The sequence below is a fragment of the Neopsephotus bourkii genome, unplaced genomic scaffold, assembly GCF_033783945.1.
Source record: "Neopsephotus bourkii isolate Nb327-2 ecotype Australia unplaced genomic scaffold, CSIRO-AGI_Nbou_v1 NB_234, whole genome shotgun sequence".
Taxonomy (NCBI): domain Eukaryota; kingdom Metazoa; phylum Chordata; class Aves; order Psittaciformes; family Psittacidae; genus Neopsephotus; species Neopsephotus bourkii.
The window spans coordinates 17244158-17262810 of record NW_026900744.1 but is presented as its reverse complement, the minus strand read 5'-3'; the positions used below and the strand labels follow the sequence as shown (position 1 = coordinate 17262810).

At 42.8% G+C, this 18653-nt stretch overlaps 1 protein-coding gene across 15 annotated transcripts in view; it reads left to right on the top strand.

The window, feature by feature from the left end:
* RASAL2 (RAS protein activator like 2) overlaps nt 1-18653 on the top strand; it is a 183485-nt gene that overhangs the window by 157808 nt on the left and 7024 nt on the right. For 10 of the 15 annotated variants that reach the window (XM_061345622.1, XM_061345614.1, XM_061345615.1 and 7 more), the window contains 9 exons: nt 1321-1419; nt 2224-2778; nt 4511-4655; nt 7113-7257; nt 8135-8371; nt 9093-9294; nt 11970-12169; nt 13160-14021; nt 18248-18397. In XM_061345622.1, coding sequence (XP_061201606.1) covers nt 1321-1419; nt 2224-2778; nt 4511-4655; nt 7113-7257; nt 8135-8371; nt 9093-9294; nt 11970-12169; nt 13160-14021; nt 18248-18397 — 2595 coding nt within the window. The remainder of the gene's footprint in view (nt 1-1320; nt 1420-2223; nt 2779-4510; nt 4656-7112; nt 7258-8134; nt 8372-9092; nt 9295-11969; nt 12170-13159; nt 14022-18247; nt 18398-18653) is intronic. The other 5 variants (XM_061345619.1, XM_061345616.1, XM_061345618.1 and 2 more) reach the window with 3 other exon arrangements.

Genomic DNA, 18653 nt, shown 5'->3' with positions numbered 1-18653 from the left:
ATTACTGTATCTTCTAGTTGAAAAATCTCTTTAATTTGATAAATATCTAAGCAGTTGTAGTTTGCATGCAAATGTAAGGTTGAAACATACTATTGTTCATAAGCTGTGTATTCATCCTCTCCAAATTCACCTGAAATTAAATTTAGAAAGTATACTGTAACTGACAAATGTCATTTCCAGTCAGAGCCCCCTTGCATTAGCTCAGCCTGTTCTCCGGTCGCTAAAGGAGAAGCTTCAGTAACTGCCGTCGTGTCCATTGCGCCATGGAGCAGGATGCAAAGATTCTCTGGCTGTTTCAGCACAGCACTGCATGGCTCCTAGCTTTGCTTCACAAACAGGCTGTCTGTGTGAGCACAGTCCTTAACACGCAGGACCAACAGCGTATTTGTGTGTGCTCTTTGGATGCATCTAAGCCCACCATAATCTGTCGTGGCAGGGACGGGTGACAGTCTGTCTTCAGTAGGATTAGTCAGATGTGTCTGAACTTCTGGAACAAAGATCTGTTTACAACCTGGAAAACTGCTCTGGCAGAAAACCAGCATATCAGGCTCTTCTCCCTCAGGATGCATCCAGGAACTGTTCCTGTTCGCTTTGTCTCATTCTTCTGGTTGGAAGCACTTTTCAGCTTGCTTCAGTTTGGGGGATTGAGTGAAAAAACTGGCAACAACTTAGCTCTGAGGCTGTTGCCTCAAACTGCTTTTTAATTGTGTGGAGAAATGAATAGAAAGAGTAAACGAAGCTTGTCAGGCCACGCAAAAGTGAAGGAAACCAAGGTAGTTCCCTCCTTGCATTGAAACCAGAGTTTCAGTGTGTATGGTATTGAGCATCAGGGGTGGATGAGAGCACAGCTGCTTTGGTTGCTGTATATATGGCCCTTGGAAATATTTTTTATTTCCTGAAGACACCATTTCCAGTGTGTTTTGCCTTATATTAATACACTGTTTAGTTCTGTTGGTCTTTATGCTATCTGCATCATCTGCCTCTGGGGCTTAACAGGGAAAACTGCAAGTGTTTAATAGCTGTGGATCAATTAACAAGCATTTAAAAAAAAATTAACTGGTTGATTAAAGTCTTTAAGAGAAGCTTTTGGTGCTCCTCATACGTTTCTTTAGTCTTACATTAATTCGAGCTGAGGGGTTTTTTTCCTCTCTTCATTTTGTGGGCCTTTTAACCTCTCTGCCTTCTAGGCTCCCATATTGTTTTCTTAGCTTTTTAGTATTTACTTTGTTGCTCAAGCATTGCTTATCTTCCTTGCTTTTTGCAGCCTCTTACATGTCTCCTAGGCTTGCCTGAACTCAGCTTGTCATTCATACGTTCCAGGTAACCTACTCCAGTGGCAGTAAATGCTTCAGTTGTTCCTCTGCAGCAGAGAGGGACAAGTGGATGGAAAACCTACGCAGGACAGTGCAGCCAAATAAGGTAATAAAAACTGTGGAAATAAGGTTACTGGGGAATAGAGGTGGTATGATTGGATGTACCAGGGCTTTACACAGATGCATCCTCAGTTAATTTAGTCTGAGGAGACATCCACTCATCAGTGTATCAGAAAGCTGCTGTGTACTATTCTAGTAAGTGCAGTAGGTCAAACCTTTAATGAATTAAATACATCAGCGTGCTTTCTGATATCTGCCTCAGACTGTGCTTACGATGTTTCAAACTGGATTTCTGATACCGTGTACCTCAGAAGGATAGAACATGTCTTCATAGGTTTCATGTTTTACTGTGGGGGCACAGCTGGGGGAGGGGGGTGGTGGAAACAGGACCAAAAAGAATTTGAGCCAGAGTGAGAATGGGGGTCAAGTTATTGATCAGCTGGAAATACCTGATAAGTCACCTTCATAGTTGGCATACTACCTTTGAGGGACAGGCTAACAGTTTCCTTAGAGTTATTCACAAGAGTAAACCATACAGTGTGCCACACCAGTCTAGCAGCTTTGAAGGGCTCCTGTGTGGAGTGTTTGTTTTCTAAAGTATTTCAGATAGAGCTTTTTAAGAAGACAAATGTTCTAGTCCCCACCTTTGGTATACAAAAGACAGCCCTTCGCCTCTGTTTTAGAAAATGTCTGATTTTCTAGAGGTTCTGAAGATCAGAGAATCTCACTCTGAACTCTGACCCTGTCCCTACCTCGGACATAAAAGGCAGCCTTTTGCTACTGCTTTAGAAGACAAAATCTTCAATTTGTAGGGATTTTGAATCCAAGCTGAGCTCTTTCTTCTGCACAGGACAACTGCCGTCGAGCTGAAAATGTGCTCCGTCTCTGGATCATTGAAGCAAAGGACCTGGCCCCCAAGAAGAAATACTTCTGTGAGCTGTGCCTTGATGACACTCTCTTTGCCCGCACCACCAGCAAAACAAAAGCAGATAACATTTTCTGGGGAGAGCACTTTGAGTTCTACAGTCTGCCACCTCTTCACAGCATCACAGTTCACATCTACAAGGATGTGGAGAAGAAGAAGAAGAAGGACAAGAACAATTACGTAGGCCTGGTCAACATTCCCATGGCCAGTGTAACCGGTCGCCAATTTGTGGAAAAATGGTACCCAGTCAGCACTCCTACACCCAACAAAGGGAAATCAGGGGGACCTTCCATTCGGATAAAGTCCCGTTATCAGACCATCACCATCTTGCCCATGGAGCAGTACAAAGAATTTGCAGAGTTTGTTACCAGCAACTACACTATGCTCTGCTCTGTGCTGGAACCTGTGATCAGTGTAAGGAACAAGGAAGAGATGGCTTGTGCTTTGGTGCACATTCTTCAGAGCACTGGGAGAGCTAAGGTAAGAACAGACATCTCCTGTCAAAATGATTACCTCTCACTACTGATCAGTGATATCTCCTCATCTAGAAGCTAGGTAGCCTGTCACCATGAGCAACAGCAGGAGGCACTTGATGGGGTAAGGCTGAGAAAAGGGTCTCGAAAGTATATTTGAAAAAAATTGGGCAGTTGCATCTACCAGGAAGGCATATAGCTGGGCATCCTACAAACAATGATTAAGAGTTGATAGAGAGATTAAAGATGCTGCATACAAAGTATAAGCAGGAGGACTAACTTAATGGTGTTCTGAAAAGTTAGGGCCTGTACTTGAGTCTTCAGCAATGTTTTCTGTTTTTCTAAAATCATGATACAGGGTAAGAGATAAATAAGCAAGAGATTGGTAAACCGGGGAATTACTTCTATAAATAAGTCTCTGATACAGTGAGCAGCAGGATGCCATTGTTGATTCAGTGCTAAGTCAGCGAATCAATGCGTACATTGACTTGGTCAGCATTTGAACAGCCATTTGGGGAATCTATACTCAATTAATGGTGATCCCAGCTGCCTCAGGGATGTTATTAGGACTTCTGGGTGCACGCTGATGGTTCTCTCCAAGGCAGCAGTTGGAGTGAGCCTCAGTTTCTTAAAATAGATTGTGGGACAATATCTTGTAGGTCTTGGGAAAGTCTGAGAAGCATTAACAAGCATGGATTTATCTGGATGCTGCCTGCCAAGCGGGTGTGTGAGTAGTACCAAGCTGTAGTACTGCCACAGTACCCTGTTCTCCTTTGGTGCTCTGTGACACTGTGTGAAAGGAACACAAGGTTGGTTGTCTGTTCAAGAGAAGCTGGAAGCTTGGATAGCTTCTGTAGGATTATGCTGAAATCCTGCTGGAAAATAGGCTCTGGATTCCTGCAGTGCTAGCTACAACAGGTAGATAAATTAAGTATTAGAACTTTCCCTTCCCAGCACCTGAATGTTTGAACCTCTATTTATTGGAAGCATTGAGCAGTTTAGGCTGCCATAACCTAAAGCTGCTAAGAAGGTACATTTCCAGTTCACACTATGTGGTGGTGATGCAGCTCGATACTCCCAGTTTGTGCCAGGTGAATATAATTCTCTCCAATTTTGCAGAAAAGAAACAGCAATAATGGATTGAAAACCAAGAATATTTTTAATGCACTTGTGCATACATCATTTGTTTTGTGTATTTTACACTTACACACTTAACAGTGCATTATGGCTTTTGTAGTTAATGCAGTGAACCTTACTACAGCACTCTTTGAACTGTTGGGGGAAGCTGCTGTTTGCATAAAAACCAGCAAGTCACAGTTATTGCTCAGTCTAACTTCCATTCTGGATTTTTAAATCCAAGTTTGTACAGAATATTCAATATTAAAAGATAAATATGATAGCACAGTTTCTTTCAGCAGACAAAGCCACTGATAGACTGGTGAAGGGTTCTGCTCAGCATGAAACACAAGCCTGGCTGTAAAGGTTTTCTTTTACAGATTTTTGCTTTTCCCTTTATAATTTGTGATCTATATAATTTTATAAGTATAATAAGCCCTTAGGGGCCTTAGCTATTTCCTTAGCTCGTAATACATGTAGCATCTGCAGCTCTTGTCCCAGGCTGAGCAATTATTTCAGTAATCTTCTGGCTTCTCTGTTTATCCTCCCTTCTTGGCTTCTGCAGTTAGCCTGGCATGACCGAATCTTTAAAGTAACTCTTGCCATTTGACCTTTTCCTTCAGGACTTCTTGACGGATTTGGTGATGTCTGAGGTAGATCGTTGTGGGGAGCATGATGTCTTGATCTTCAGGGAGAACACACTTGCTACCAAAGCTATTGAGGAATACCTGAAGTTGGTAGGGCAGAAGTATCTTCACGATGCACTAGGTAAGAAAGTGCCTGTCGCCTGTCTGCATTGCAACAGCTAACCCTGAACTGTCTGCACCATGACTGAAGCCTTGTGCATCTAGGAATGTGGGATGGGAAGAAACTGCCTCATCACTCAGCCAGGTGTTTAGCATCCATATGCCAAAATACATGCTGTCTTGCTCTTGATGCCCTTCCTACACACAGGAAGGTATTCTTTGGTGCCTGCAGAAGTAGCATTCAAGGCAAGGCGGCAAACTGGATTTGATACGGCTGAGTCCCACTTAATTGTTGCATCACTGTGTTATGTTTTTCTGGGTAACTTTCTTTCACGTCTCTAGTTGTGATGAAGAGCAGTAATACTGCAGTTTATTTGTGAGCAATGGTGATTGTTCCATCTGATACATGAACGAGCTTAAAAACCAGAATTTTGACACACAGTTTAACAGCAGAAATTGAGACAAATACCTAATGTTGTGGTGTCAGGAGTGAGTCTGGTGTTACGTGCAATGCAGTTAGGTGAAGATTTCAGAAAGGGTTATGAATGCATATATTTCACTAACCCACACAATCTTTGTTACCCATGATTGCACATTGAGCCACCCATCCCCCTGTTTCTTTTTGGATGAAGAAAGCTTTGGGAATTGATACAAGGAAAACAAGATCAGGCCAAAGCCAAGTCCCACACCACATCCTTTCACAAAAAGAAAAAAAAAAATTCAGCTTGCTTTCCCAGCAGTCTTGCTTGTCCTCAGCAATCCCAGACGCTGGCAAGTCATCAAGGAGATAGTTGGCTAAATTAGTGCTCCAGGGGTCAGGATAGTGAAGTCTGTGATTATACTCATTTTGGCCATTTCTTAAGTGTAATGAGCTTCTTCTGGTTGTCTTACTCTCATGGGTGGAACCACTGAGCATAAGTCACAGTCCTGGGCTCTCACCTGGTGTGGAGAAATGGGCAACATGTTACTTTGTGCTGTGCTTTGCAGCAGACTGAACAATCAGCTGTGGGACCAGTATATTACATTTGACTGCAAGCCCCTTAATATGCAGTAATTACATAAAAATATTTTAAAATTAATGACTTCTAATACATATCATTTAGTGCTGAGTGATAAGACTGTAAATCATAGACATGAGAGATGGAAAATCCCCCTAAGGTCATCCAGCTCATCTGTAGCTCAGGGCAGGATTGCTTATGACAATATACCCTTCTAATTCATTGTCAGGTTTTAAATGTCATTTTGCTCAGATGCCATGTGCTTTGAAAGGATTAACATTACGCTTGGTGTTAGCTATTTAATACATCTGTTAAGTACATCAGTACGTGATGAAGCCTGGATCTTGTAGACCAGAAAGATTAAGTTTCAAATATGTTACAGAAAAAAAATTATTCAGTAAAGAGCAGTTAAAGCAGAATTGGCTCAATAGAAGTGAGAGTTTTGCAAATAAATCTTCTAGATACTCTCAGCAGAAATTTTTTTTGGACCCCACCGAAAAAAAGAAAAGCTTAAGAAAATGTGCTGCCTGCTTTGCTTGCAAGAACACTGCTGACTTGAGATTTGGGGAGGGGGTTGGGAGGTGTTGAAGGGATTTTATGAAAACAAAGACAAAAAACCCTTTTGCACAAACAAGCCTTGTGGTGGTAGCTCAGAGCCAGCAAGATCATCTGAGGAGATGAACTTAAAAGACACTGAATCATTAAGAGAATGAATAGTTTTTCTTAGTGAACAACAGTTTAAAAATCACTTGGTGTGCTAATATGTAAGAGAAAAACCAGTAGGTAGTTTACTCCAGTATGTCGAAGGAAACTTCATCTGTTTTTGTGTGTGTCCAGTTTCTGTTCTGATGCTGTAAGAAAAGGATGACAGATATTCAAAGGATTTTGAAAGATGCAGGCTATAAAAATGTTGTAAGGTGTTAATAAGAGGTTGAGAAAATTAGATGTATCTACCTAGCACTTGAGTATTACTCTTATTCAACAGCAAGGTGACATTTTTAAAAAATTAAAAAAAATGTAAATTTAGAAATAATAAAAATAAATACCATTGTCAAGTGCATTTCCTGTGGAAATCATGAAGATGAATAGCACAGCTTCATTTCTAAAACTGTGGATAATTTTATAGTTGGTAATACAGTTTGAATACAAAGTCAAATCCTGTTCTTTAGGCTACAAGTGAAGTGTCTGCAGGGTTTGTAAGCAAAGCCATCCTGATACTGTACCTATATTTGAGGACAGCGAGGGCACAGGAGTCCAAACTCCCATGGGCACCAGCCATCTGAACTGGCACATCAAGTGTTCTGTTCTAAAAGACCTGGAAGGAGTTGTATCCCCAACATCTGGTGTCTGGAGGCTGTGTTGCAGACACAGGGGAGCAGAAGAGGCAGTTACCAAGGAAAGACATAAGCAGGATTTAAAGGTGTGTCAAGAAGGCTTTTCATGTAACTACCCTGGTTTATCATCCTCTTCCCTTTGTCCAGGGGAGTTTATCAAGGCTTTGTATGAGTCAGATGAAAACTGTGAAGTGGATCCCAGCAAATGTTCATCCAGTGAATTAACAGATCATCAGAGCAACCTGAAAATGTGTTGTGAGCTGGCTTTCTGCAAGATTATCAATTCTTACTGGTGAGGCATCTTCCCTCCCCTTTTCCCCCATTAGGTCATTTGCTTAGAGGGTGCCCGTTCCTCCTCTGAAGACAAGAAAACAGCAGTACGGGGAAATAGCATACACCCATCTATCTTCTGAGACTGACTTAGTTTCCTTTCCTGACTGCCTTACTACGTGTGACACCATATTGCAGGTGGATCTTTTGCCCAAATTGAGGTATTCCGGTCCCACACACCATACCTGACAGGAGCATCTGCTGAAATACTCTGCCAAGGGAACACATACTGAGCTGTGACTCAATATGAAGGGAATAAAGTGAGAAGCTTGAACTTGGAATAAAAAGTTGAAAGTTTTTATGTGTATAAAAACCTTTTAGACCCTTTAAATCTGTAGAATTGAACAGGAAATCACAGGGAGGAAATGTTGGCAGAGAGATTTCTATTAATCTGTGTTTCTGAGTAGCAGTGAAAGAAGGGCCTTTCTGCTTCAGGATGAAGCACATGCAAAATATTGGGAGAGATTTTGACAAGCAAAATAAGAAGTTCAGTTAGAAAGACGCGTTCAGTTCAGTATGTTTTTAATGTGCTCACACCCTGTTTGCTCCATGGTAGCAATGGATAAGTTCTTAACTCGCAAATCAGTGTGTCTGAAAATGGCTTCACTTAACATATATGAGCAAGGCGTGCTTTAAAGAGTACTTAAGTACTACTGGATTAAATGGGAATCTAAGAATAGATGCCTAATGACATTTCCTACCCTATAGAGAGAAAGGGGGGGGGGGGGGGGGGAAGAGGGAAGAGCTCACAGATAATTATTGCAGGTGGTTGGTCAGCAGTTCAAATTTTTGCATCTCATAGCCCATGCGATTTTATTTCCTGGTTTATTGTTTTCTAGCGTGTTTCCTCGTGAGCTGAAGGAGGTATTTGCATCTTGGAAGCAGCAGTGCCTGAGCAGGGGCAAGCAGGACATCAGTGAACGCCTGATCAGTGCCTCTCTCTTCCTTCGCTTCCTGTGCCCCGCTATCATGTCCCCCAGCCTTTTCAGCCTCATGCAGGAGTACCCTGATGACCGGACATCTCGCACACTCACACTTATTGCTAAAGTCATTCAGAATCTTGCCAATTTTGCTAAGTAAGTGGTGGCAGTAAAACTGAAATCTGTGCCTTCAGGGGTGCAAGTCACTGCAGGTTACTATGGAGCAAGGAAAGCCCTGCTTGGTAGTCATGTTTGCAGGCAGCTGATTCTCTGGCAAACTGAAGTCAGCTTTAGAGAAGGAGGAAACTTCTCACTTACTTATATGTGATCACTGTTCCCCTTAAGGCACCTCAGTATTGAGCTAGATAAATTCTCCTTTTCACATGCAGATTTGAGCTGTGTTGAATTCAGTAAAGGGGACACAGTATAAGACCAGGAAGAGTAATGCATTAGCATGTCAGTGTGTATGCTATTTCAAAAGGAAAAAAGCCTGTTCCCACCAAGTATCATGATTTTCCACCTTTCTTCCTCCAAAATTCCTATCTGAATGATACAATGGGCATGGCATTTCTCTTAAAGGAGAGGAGATGCAGAAAAGGGAGGAGGGGGGGGGGGTGGTGGTGGAGAGATGTGTTGAGTCCTTGATCATAGTATGAACACTGAATTACTAGTATTTAAGTAAGTCAAAGAAAGCAGTGAAACTCCTAAATTGTCCTATTTGGGGTTTTGTTGCTGTTGTTTTTGTCTCCCAGCACAAATCTTTGGAAATGCAGGTTTAAAGTTAAGCATTTAAGTAATTGACTGTAACCACTTGTACTCTGTATTTTGTGTTGAGATTATTGATTGGGCTTTGCCCCCATCCCCTGTTTTCTTGCAGGTTTGGTAATAAGGAAGAATATATGGCCTTCATGAATGACTTTTTGGAACATGAGTGGGGAGGAATGAAGCGTTTTCTCCTGGAGATCTCTAATCCAGATACCATCTCAAACATGCCTGGATTTGAGGGCTACATCGACCTAGGCAGAGAGCTCTCAGTTTTGCATTCCCTCCTATGGGAAGTTGTGTCCCAGCTTGATAAGGTAAACCAGGCTGGAGGCCCAGGAGGGTGAATCTGGCAATTGTATCATAGCAACAGTAAACACTAGGAAACATCAAGGGAGCAGCTGAAGCCTGCTTTTGGGAGAACTGCTTTTGAGAGGAATGTTTGACAGTGCTATTTCACAATTGTTCTTTCCATGATTTCAGATCGGGGCATGTGAAGTGGTTGGGCTTCAGCAGTAAGTGCAAACAGTTTGCAGCACCTTAAGGAAGGTTGGGTGTTCAGTGGTGGAGAGGGCAGCACTTAAAAGTAGACCTGGAATTCACTGAGCAGCCAGTCCTTTCTCATTAGTGAGCTGGAAAAAAGGGAGGGTGTTTGGACAGAAAATGAAAATATTGTAGTGCCCTTTTTGATGCTAATGGAGGTGCGTTGCTGCACACTAGACACTACTTTGCCAGCTCTGATAGAGTAATGTGTTGGCCAGACAGACTGTTTTCATGAAAGACCTGATCCAAAGTCTACTGTGATGTTCTCATTTCTGTAGTCTTCAGATTAGTTTTTAGTATACAAGACGATGTCATGTAAAAACCTGGATCTACTCTCAGTTTTATCCTGTTACAAAAGCAAGATGCTTTCTGTCATTGTGCTGGGGTCATATACATTGTCCAGATTCTGTTCTGCTGATTGCAGTAGATACCACCAATAATAAACATTGCTTCCATTTAGCTATAGAAGGAGAAATGGCAGTCGTTTGTTCTTCCTTAACTTTGCAGGATGCAAAACCATTAAAACCTTTGATAGCAAAAGTAGTTGATAAGACCCAGAAAAGCTGAGCTGTGAGTCATTATTTTTTACAAGTGCTTGGAACTATTCCATTTTCACCTTATAGAGGTTGCATTATTTTGTCCATATTCCATTTATATTATTCTTTCTTTTGAAACTGGAGAGGTGAGGTGAATCACAATGTACTCTTAATATTTTTATTGCATTAAGGTTTGCCAGCAGTTATTTGTTGGGTATCTATTTTTTCGCAGTACATGATTAAAGACAGAAAACAAAAAAAAACCCTGAGCTTGTTGCATCAGAGTAAATTGAAATGTCCTTGACTCAAAAAGGCAATATATATTAACCTTAGTTAATCTTAGTTTAATAACAATTTCTGTTCTTGTTTTTCCATTTCCCTCCTACATACACACAGTATACATTCACAGTGTTGTAGGCAGCAAAGTCAGCTGTAAAGACAGTTCAGCAGTCTTAGGAAAACAGGCAAAGTGAGCACTCAAAAGACCAGATCATCCCCCGTTTTCCACAAAGTGGGGTAAACCCACCAGTGCAGGGCACACTGCCATCTCCCTCTAAGCTGCTCAGACATCAGGTGAAGACAAGCCCCGCTCCAGTCTTTAGAGCTGCAAATGGATCTTTAGACTTGGTGTTACTTAATGTGAGCTGCTCTCTGAATGCGACAGTCCTAAATGTCTTGGGCTGCAGAAAGATGGGGGAGCCAGGCCTGGATAAACTGTCAAAGCAGATCTGCTTTGCCCTTTCTTGTAGATTAGATGCATGGATCTATCCTAACAGTCCTTTGGGAGCTGGTATAGTGGTTTGCTAAAAAGAGAATTGAGAGGTAAAGTTACATGCAATACTGCTTTACTGTAGGTAATGACTGGGAAACGATGAGAGAAGTCACCTCAGAGATTTTAATAGATACAGAAGAAGTGCTATGTGAAAGTGTCTGCAAAGAGACCTTTCTTTGGAGCCAAACTGACTGAATACCAGCTTACAGAAAAATAAGGATATCTTTGAAAAGAATATAGTCTTTGTAGCAGAGCTTTGCTTTTTTCTAAACCTCCAGCATTTTCCCCTTGTTCCTGCAGTCCCAAGAGCCTGAAGGTGCCCTGTAGATGAAATAACCAGCAGTGACCCAAAGAGGGGAGAAAGATACAGAGCCTGAATGAGCAGACTTCCTTGCTGGAAGGTCAGCTCCTCCTATCCTAGGCCTGGCCAACACTGAGCTAACATGTAATCGAACCAGAAGCTACACATATAATCCCAGGCTGATGTGATAATGTTGGGATGAGGAACATTGATGTTTTCATGCAGTTATTTTTCACTTTTAGGTAGGAAGAATGCCTTAATTGTTGATAACAGGTGGCATCAGTGTAGGATGCCAAAAGAAAAAGCTTACGAAATGAAAACTTTTCCTTTCTCTCCATCTCCCTCAACCCTCGCAATTCTCTCATGATCCACCTGAATGCCGCATCCCTTTGTCTGTTGGCATGCATTTCCTTTACCACATGACATCCTTTGCCTGGAAAGCCTCCCCACTAGCTCAATGTGTAGTCTTTGAATGCACTTTAATGAATACATACCATAGTTTTCACTTTGACCTCACCCACCCTGGACTTAATTTGCTTTGCATGATAGTTTTGCATTGGAATGGCAATAGTTTTGTTTTATTGAGCATGATTTTTTATTTTTGGGGGTCAATCCTAATTTCTTTTCTATTTCCTTTTCTTTCCTCAATGTCTGCTGCACCCCGTTTCGTCTCCTCCATCCATCTCGTCGCCGTGGTTACGCTGCTCCGTAACACTGCATTACGGTCCTGCCACACCCGCACACAACCACCCACCCTCCTTCCTTCCACCTCCACCCCTCCGCCTCTGTGCATCGTTATCAAAAAACTGGCGGATGTCGCGGTGCTTGTTGTCCAATTAGGGTGAAAATTCCTTCCTACAGGCGACCGTGGCAAAACTGGGACCTCTTCCTCGTATTCTTGCTGATATCACCAAATCAATGACCAACCCTACGCCAATACAGCAGCAGCTGAGGCGTTTCACTGAGCACAGCTCTAGTCCAAATGTCAGTGGCAGTCTCTCCTCAGGGCTTCAGAAGATATTTGAGGACCCCACTGATGGGTATGTAACATCCAGAGCTCAAGGGAAAATGTGGGATAAGGGGGTTGTTAAGCTTGTTAAGGGTTGAGTGCTTCATCAGCTGAGCTGTCTGCCCAGGCCAGCTGTAGGAAAGGGGAGCTTGGGCCTCTGTCACAGGGAATACACAGTCCCAATAAGAGTTACAAAAGCTGGCACTAGACACCTGAAGCTTTTCACTTACTCAGGACTCAAACATGTCTGTGGGCATCAATGACTTCAGCTGCTAAAGCACGGTTTTGCAATTTACTGCTAGTCTGAGTGTCCAGATGCATAGTCAGCCATAGTCTTTCCTTCTGGTGATCAGACCACTTATTTACTGCTAATAAAAAAGATGGGCTGTAGGTGGAACTTGTTACGAGGAGAATAGCAAAAGTAGTCCCTCCTCTGTTCAGTGCAGTATTCTGCATACTGTAATAGCCGTTCATCTGAAGCAAAAAGCTGTGACATGACAGAACTGCTAAAGAGCTTTGATACTGTGGTCTTAGAGTAGTTTCTGTTTGAAATATGAGGGCTAGTTTTGTCAGCTATGAAAGCCAGTTTTGTTACATGGAAGTGTCTGCCTTCTGAGCTTACATCTAGATCTGCAGGTACCTTCACACAACTCCTGTTGAATTTTCAGACCCCAGCAATACCTAATGCTGGTAAAGGGTTAAATGGGATCTGAACTGCTCTGAAGTCTTGCTGAAGACAGAAGTGTCTAAGGGGGAGGATTTGATGGGAATGGTTTGCATTTCACCTGTTAAAAAAACGAAGATGAAGCACTTCTTGAATCAAATGTAATTCTCAAAGATAAGTGGTAATTAAGGAAGAGTGTGTTCTGACTTGAACACAAAGAGCTCATAAAAGGAAATCTGGTTCCTTGAAGCTTTCAGATGGGGGGGGAGGTTAAATGAGGTGGAAATACTTCTCTGGGACAGATCTTTAAGGGTCTTGTCTGCTTAAAAATTAACCAAATTCCATTCTGCTTCACAGTGACTTGCATAAGTTGAAGTCTCCGACCCAGGAAAATGTCGATGGATATTTTAGGGGCAAGACCTTACTGTTGGTTCAGCAGGCATCCACCCAGAGCATGACTTACTCAGATAAGGATGAAAGGGAAAGCATCTTGCCCAATGGACGTAGCATCTCTCTCATGGACCTCCAAGACCCTCACACAGCTCACACTGACCATGCTTCTGTAATGCACGATGTGCCTTTGCGCTTAGCTGGCAGCCAGCTCTCTGTCACACAGGTGGCAAACATCAAACAGCTGTGGGAAACTCAGAGCACACCCCAGAGTGCTCCCCAGGTGAGAAGGCCTCTGCACCCAGCTTTGAACCAACAGGGCAGCCTCCAGCCTCTGTCGTTCCAGAACCCAGTTTACCATCTCAACAACCCAACCCCACCAATGCCGAAGGCCTCTGTGGACTCCAGCTTGGAGAACCTGAGCACTGCCAGCTCCCAGAGCCGAAGCAACAGTGAAGACTTCAAACTTAGCGGACCCAGCAACAGCAGCATGGAGGACTTCACCAAGCGCAGCACACAGAGCGAGGACTTCTCTCGGCGCCACACAGTCCCAGACAAGCACGTCCCCATTGCACTGCCCCGCCAGAACAGCAGCAGCCAAGCACAGATCCGCAAAATGGACCAAGCAGGACTGGGCGCCAGGGCCAGGGCACCACAGTCCTTGCCACACAGTGCTTCCCTACGGAGCACTGGCAGCATGTCAGGAGTATCCGGGGCCATGGTGACTGAACCCATTCAGAATGGGAGCCGGTCCCGGCAACAGTCCTCATCCTCTAGAGAGAGCCCTGTCCCAAAGGTGAGGGCAATTCAGAGGCAACAAACACAGCAGGTAAGGAAAGCCTTCTTCCATGTTCTTTCTGCTTTGATGTTTAGCCGATTGGTGCGTCAAGCTTCGAAGCTTTTGACCTTTGAGTTGAATCAAGAGTACTGGCACTTTAAGTCAGTGGCCAGTAGCAAGTATATGGAATAGTCATGCTTTGTGACTCTCACAAGCTTGGCAAGCCTAGCCTACCTGTTATTTTTGGATGCTTTTGTACTAAATATTAAAAAAAAATAAAGTTTTCCATTTCCTGCTGAAAGAAACAAAACTTGAAAATTTCCCTGGATAAAACAAATAGAAGAAGCTTTGTTGTGAATTGTAGCTAAAGTTGCCACGTGAGACTGCATTTGCCCTGTGGTGCTAATTTAAAAGGATAGTTACGTAAAACCAGAGAAATAAACAAAGAGAAAATATCATAAACTGCTGCCAAAATAATAAGTAAACACAGTTATCTTAAGTGTGGGGAAATCTGTGTTTCACCATAATGCAACAATCTATTGCTGGTTCAAAATAAGTACTTCTTTTTCGTTGAATCACCCCAAACTATGAATAACGCAAACACTTGCTGGAAAGCAGTGCTTATATGTACCAACTCCTGAAGCACTATATCAGTTCTTCATGGGCAATTGTAAATCAAGATTTTCCTGTCAAAAAGCCAACATTCCTTTACCTTTAAAAAAAAAATCCTGTTGTGAGTGTATGAAAATCTTTTCCTAAATTAGTTTACTGTTAAATAGAAAATGAGTGTTTAAATGCTTGGTACTACAGCCAAGGTAGAAAATGTCTCGGTCTGTAGGTCTAAGGGAAGGTGGTTGTTTTTAGGAATGTCATGTAAGTGCATTCAGACATCAGATGGGCAAGGTGAGGCTCTTGAAGACGCCACACGTGCTGTTCCTTGGGGTTAAGTGTTTTCTTCTCTGGTCACTGTGAGGGTAAACATGGTCATGTTTGATTAACCTTACCTAGTACAGAAGGAAGTTTTTTAAGCTCCTGCTGTCCACAAGACCTTCTATGAAGGATGCTAATCTGCAGACAGGCACGAGCGAGGACTTTCACTCCAGAAAATTGCAGCCCCTGTGGCTGGGACGGCATCATGCTGTTGGAGAAGGTATATCTGCAAGGAGTAGGAGGTTATGATCTTCCTTGCTGATGTAGCCCTGATGGCAAAACCTCTGGTGAAGACATGACTGTGGAGGGGGAACACTTGTAACCTAAAGCTGGCAGAATAACTTAGTTGCCAGCCCGAGCTTCTTGTCTGCCAAAGATTTTACTGGTATCACTGTTGGTGTAGCTTTCCTGGCAAAGTCCAGAATGTTACAGATGTACGGAGGAGAATCTGGATGATGATGCCTGGGAACCCAGGGCTTCAAAATTACTTTTGATACCTCAAGTTCATTAAAGTACAAGGAGAGCAGAAACACTGAATCACAAAGCAAATCTTAATATGCCAAGTTAGTAATACCAAAAAAAAGTAATTGCACATTATTTGAAGTGCATATGTTTGTGTCCTTTGGAGCCTGTGTTTTGGGGCATAGCGGGGTTGATAAGTGAAGTATTTTGAATACAGCTAAGCCTAGTGTGGAGGTGATAGGAATTTTTTTAGGCGAGTAACAAGGATAAATTTGAAGGATAAACTCCCTTTGCAATTCTCAGGCATCCAGTGTAAACCTGTATTAAATGATCTGATGAATTTGATTGTATGGTTCTGTGCAGTGTCCTAGCCAAAATCCTCAGGGATCTGGTGTCATTCCTCAGGGCTTCTTGTGGGAAGTGTCTACAGAAATTCCCAAAGAAGGCTTTACATCAAAGGTGTTAGGATAAAGATGGGAAAGTACAGGTGGCATGCCTCCAGTCTTTGTGCATACGCCTTACTGGGTTGGCTCCTGCACTGTGTGTATGTGCAAGAAGCACTCAGCTGTTTGCAAACCTCTGGCTCTGCTCATCTTAGATTGCTGATTACCCAACTGCCTCCCAGTAAATCAGTTACCTTCGCTTGCTTAGCAACACAATGACTCCTCTAGCTACTTTTTCCATTCAGCTTCATAGATGCCTGTGACTATGACTGGCTTTAGGGCAGTCTCCTTCCTCTCTCTTACAGGCAGTGTGCTTTCACTTATTTTTCCACTCTACTTTCCATACTAATTATTTCCACTGGATTCATTAGAGTACTTGCTCCTACTTTATTCAGATGAATCAATTTGTTCTTTACTTCCCCACACCCTTGAGAATGTCTTGAAGTATGCCAAATGGAGCGGCCAAAATTTTTTTGAGGCAAATTCTATTGCGTCCTTTTAATTGCAAATTATGTTGTGGAATTTTGTTCTTGTTTTTAAAAGAAAAAGAAGAAAGTGAAGTTGGGCATGTTCTTTCTAGGCATGCTTTGTGGGCGTTATAATTATTAGACTCTGTTCTCTACAAGTCCCATTTGTTTCTGAATATAGAGCTAGGCCCTTTGTTTGCTGGGAGAGGTCACTTTTTGCCTTCCATTTCCATTTAGTAGGTAGGTGGGAAAAGAAATGTCAGTGTGTTCCTCTGGAAGAGCAGCATAGAGGGGAATTAATACATGTTCCTAGCAGGCTTTTTCTTTTTTTTTTTGCCCTTTATTAGAGTATAACTCATAACCCATTAGCATGTGAAGTGCTTGCAATCCACTTGGTCTTTGTAGGCTTTCAGAATTTGGCTGCTGGAAATATTCTGTCCTACAGCTTGCAACGTAGTTTGGCAAGGTTTGCCACTGATCAGCAGTCTGTTAGAAGGCTGGTGATGAAGGTTATAGTCACCCTTCTGCTATCTTAGTCCTCCGTAACTCCAGTGAACAATGACACTGTTCATCCATAGCTGTTCCTAATTCCTCCAGCAAATTCCTGGAGCCAAAGTATTTACCTTCAAGAATGGCCTGTGGCAGGGCCACACACACTTCACAGTCTCCCTTGCTATGGCTGCTTGACAGCAAATACCATCAAATAAATCTAAGGAACTTTGCCAGGCTGTCACACTGCACTTGAAAGTGGCTATTAGCCATTCTGCTCTGAAGGCTTCCTTCTAGCGAAAAGGTCTCTGCCAAATCTAGGGATTTTTGCCTAATTTCCACTCCTTTCCTTTTGCCTTTATACCCATTCTTCCTGAGGATTCTTCCAGTGCTAGAGTCTTCATTGCTGCTCAGGACAGCTGAGCCATTGCAAGCAGAGTCTCTGGCCAGAGCTGGCATAGAGTGTACACAGCCTGCACCAGCCCTGTCCTCATGAACACGAGAAACAAAAATGGAGGTTGACATGATCCCTTGCCTAGTCATGTAAAGAAGCTGTTACTCCCGTATAGAGCTCCTGAGACTTCAGATCCCTCTGCCAGGGAATATATTTCACTTTGGTGTAACACTGAAATGAAGCAGTGAGCTGAACAGCTGCTTGAGCACAAAAAGAAGCTATAGTTGGGGTGAGGGAAGTTGATCTTTCACATTTCTCAAAAAGTTAAGACAGTGTTGCTCTTTCAGGGATAATTATGCTAATTCCTGTGCTTATAAACTTGTCTTTGTCCATGAAAATTGCTTGGAATTTATAGCAAGCCATATTTTCCCCAGCCAGGCAGAGTTCCTTGTTTCTTTTCTTGGCTTCTTTTTCAGATTCCCTTAAAAAGGGTAGCCTTGATGATGTTTTACAGTTCTAGTAAGCACTACTGGCCCTGACTTCCTTTCCCAGCCTTGCCTTGGGTGTATATGCTACAACAGACCATCTAAATCTGATAGGCACTACGGTGATAATGTTACACCTCTTTGCCACTTTTAAGTACTGCTGTGCTGTCTCATATCCAAGTCATGCTCTATTGCCAAGCCTGGCTGAGAAAGCTGCTCCCAAGTCAAGCTCCTCTGTACTCTGAAGAAACCAATCTGTCTTACCTGAACAGGCTGCAAGTGAAGCTTTGTCACTCTGTTTTCTTTGTGAGAGAAATCACAGGTTGAGAAAGCTCTACTGAAAATCTGGCAGAGGGTGGGTGTGAACAGGATTTGGAAACAAGAACTTTTCCAGAGAGAAACTAACTTAGGCAGAAAAATTTCTAAAGTGCATTGGTTTTAGAGAGGCTCAAGTAAGCACTCCCGAAGGCAAGGGAGGATGCAGTATCTCTGCAGGAGAGGTCTGGGGGATTCTTTGAGACTGACAGATTTGTGGTAATTTTTCTCCTCCAAACAAACTGTATTTTAAAGCTGATTTGTATGTGGTTTCCCTGAAAAATGCTTACAGGTATCTCTGCTACAGGTGCAGTCGCCTGTGGACTCTGCCACAATGTCACCGGTGGAAAGGACAGCTGCATGGGTTCTCAATAATGGACAGTACGAAGAAGTAGAGGAGGACACAGAACAGAACCCAGATGAAGTCAAGCATGCTGAGAAGGTAGATTTTATTCTGTATGCAGCCAGCTCAAGGGCTGCTACTGAGTCCTGTGCGCCCTACAGCTAAGTTCAGAGTGGCTTTCAGGAGCTGCTGTGACAGTCGTGCTTTCAAACACAGGTTATATTGTCATAACTTCCTGCTGTACTTGCTGTCACACTTATCTGTAATACAGTATTCCATACAGTAGATTAGCCCACGTACAGGCTGTAGCATGTCAAATGGGTGCAAACTGACACAGCCAAGAGTTTGTACGCTA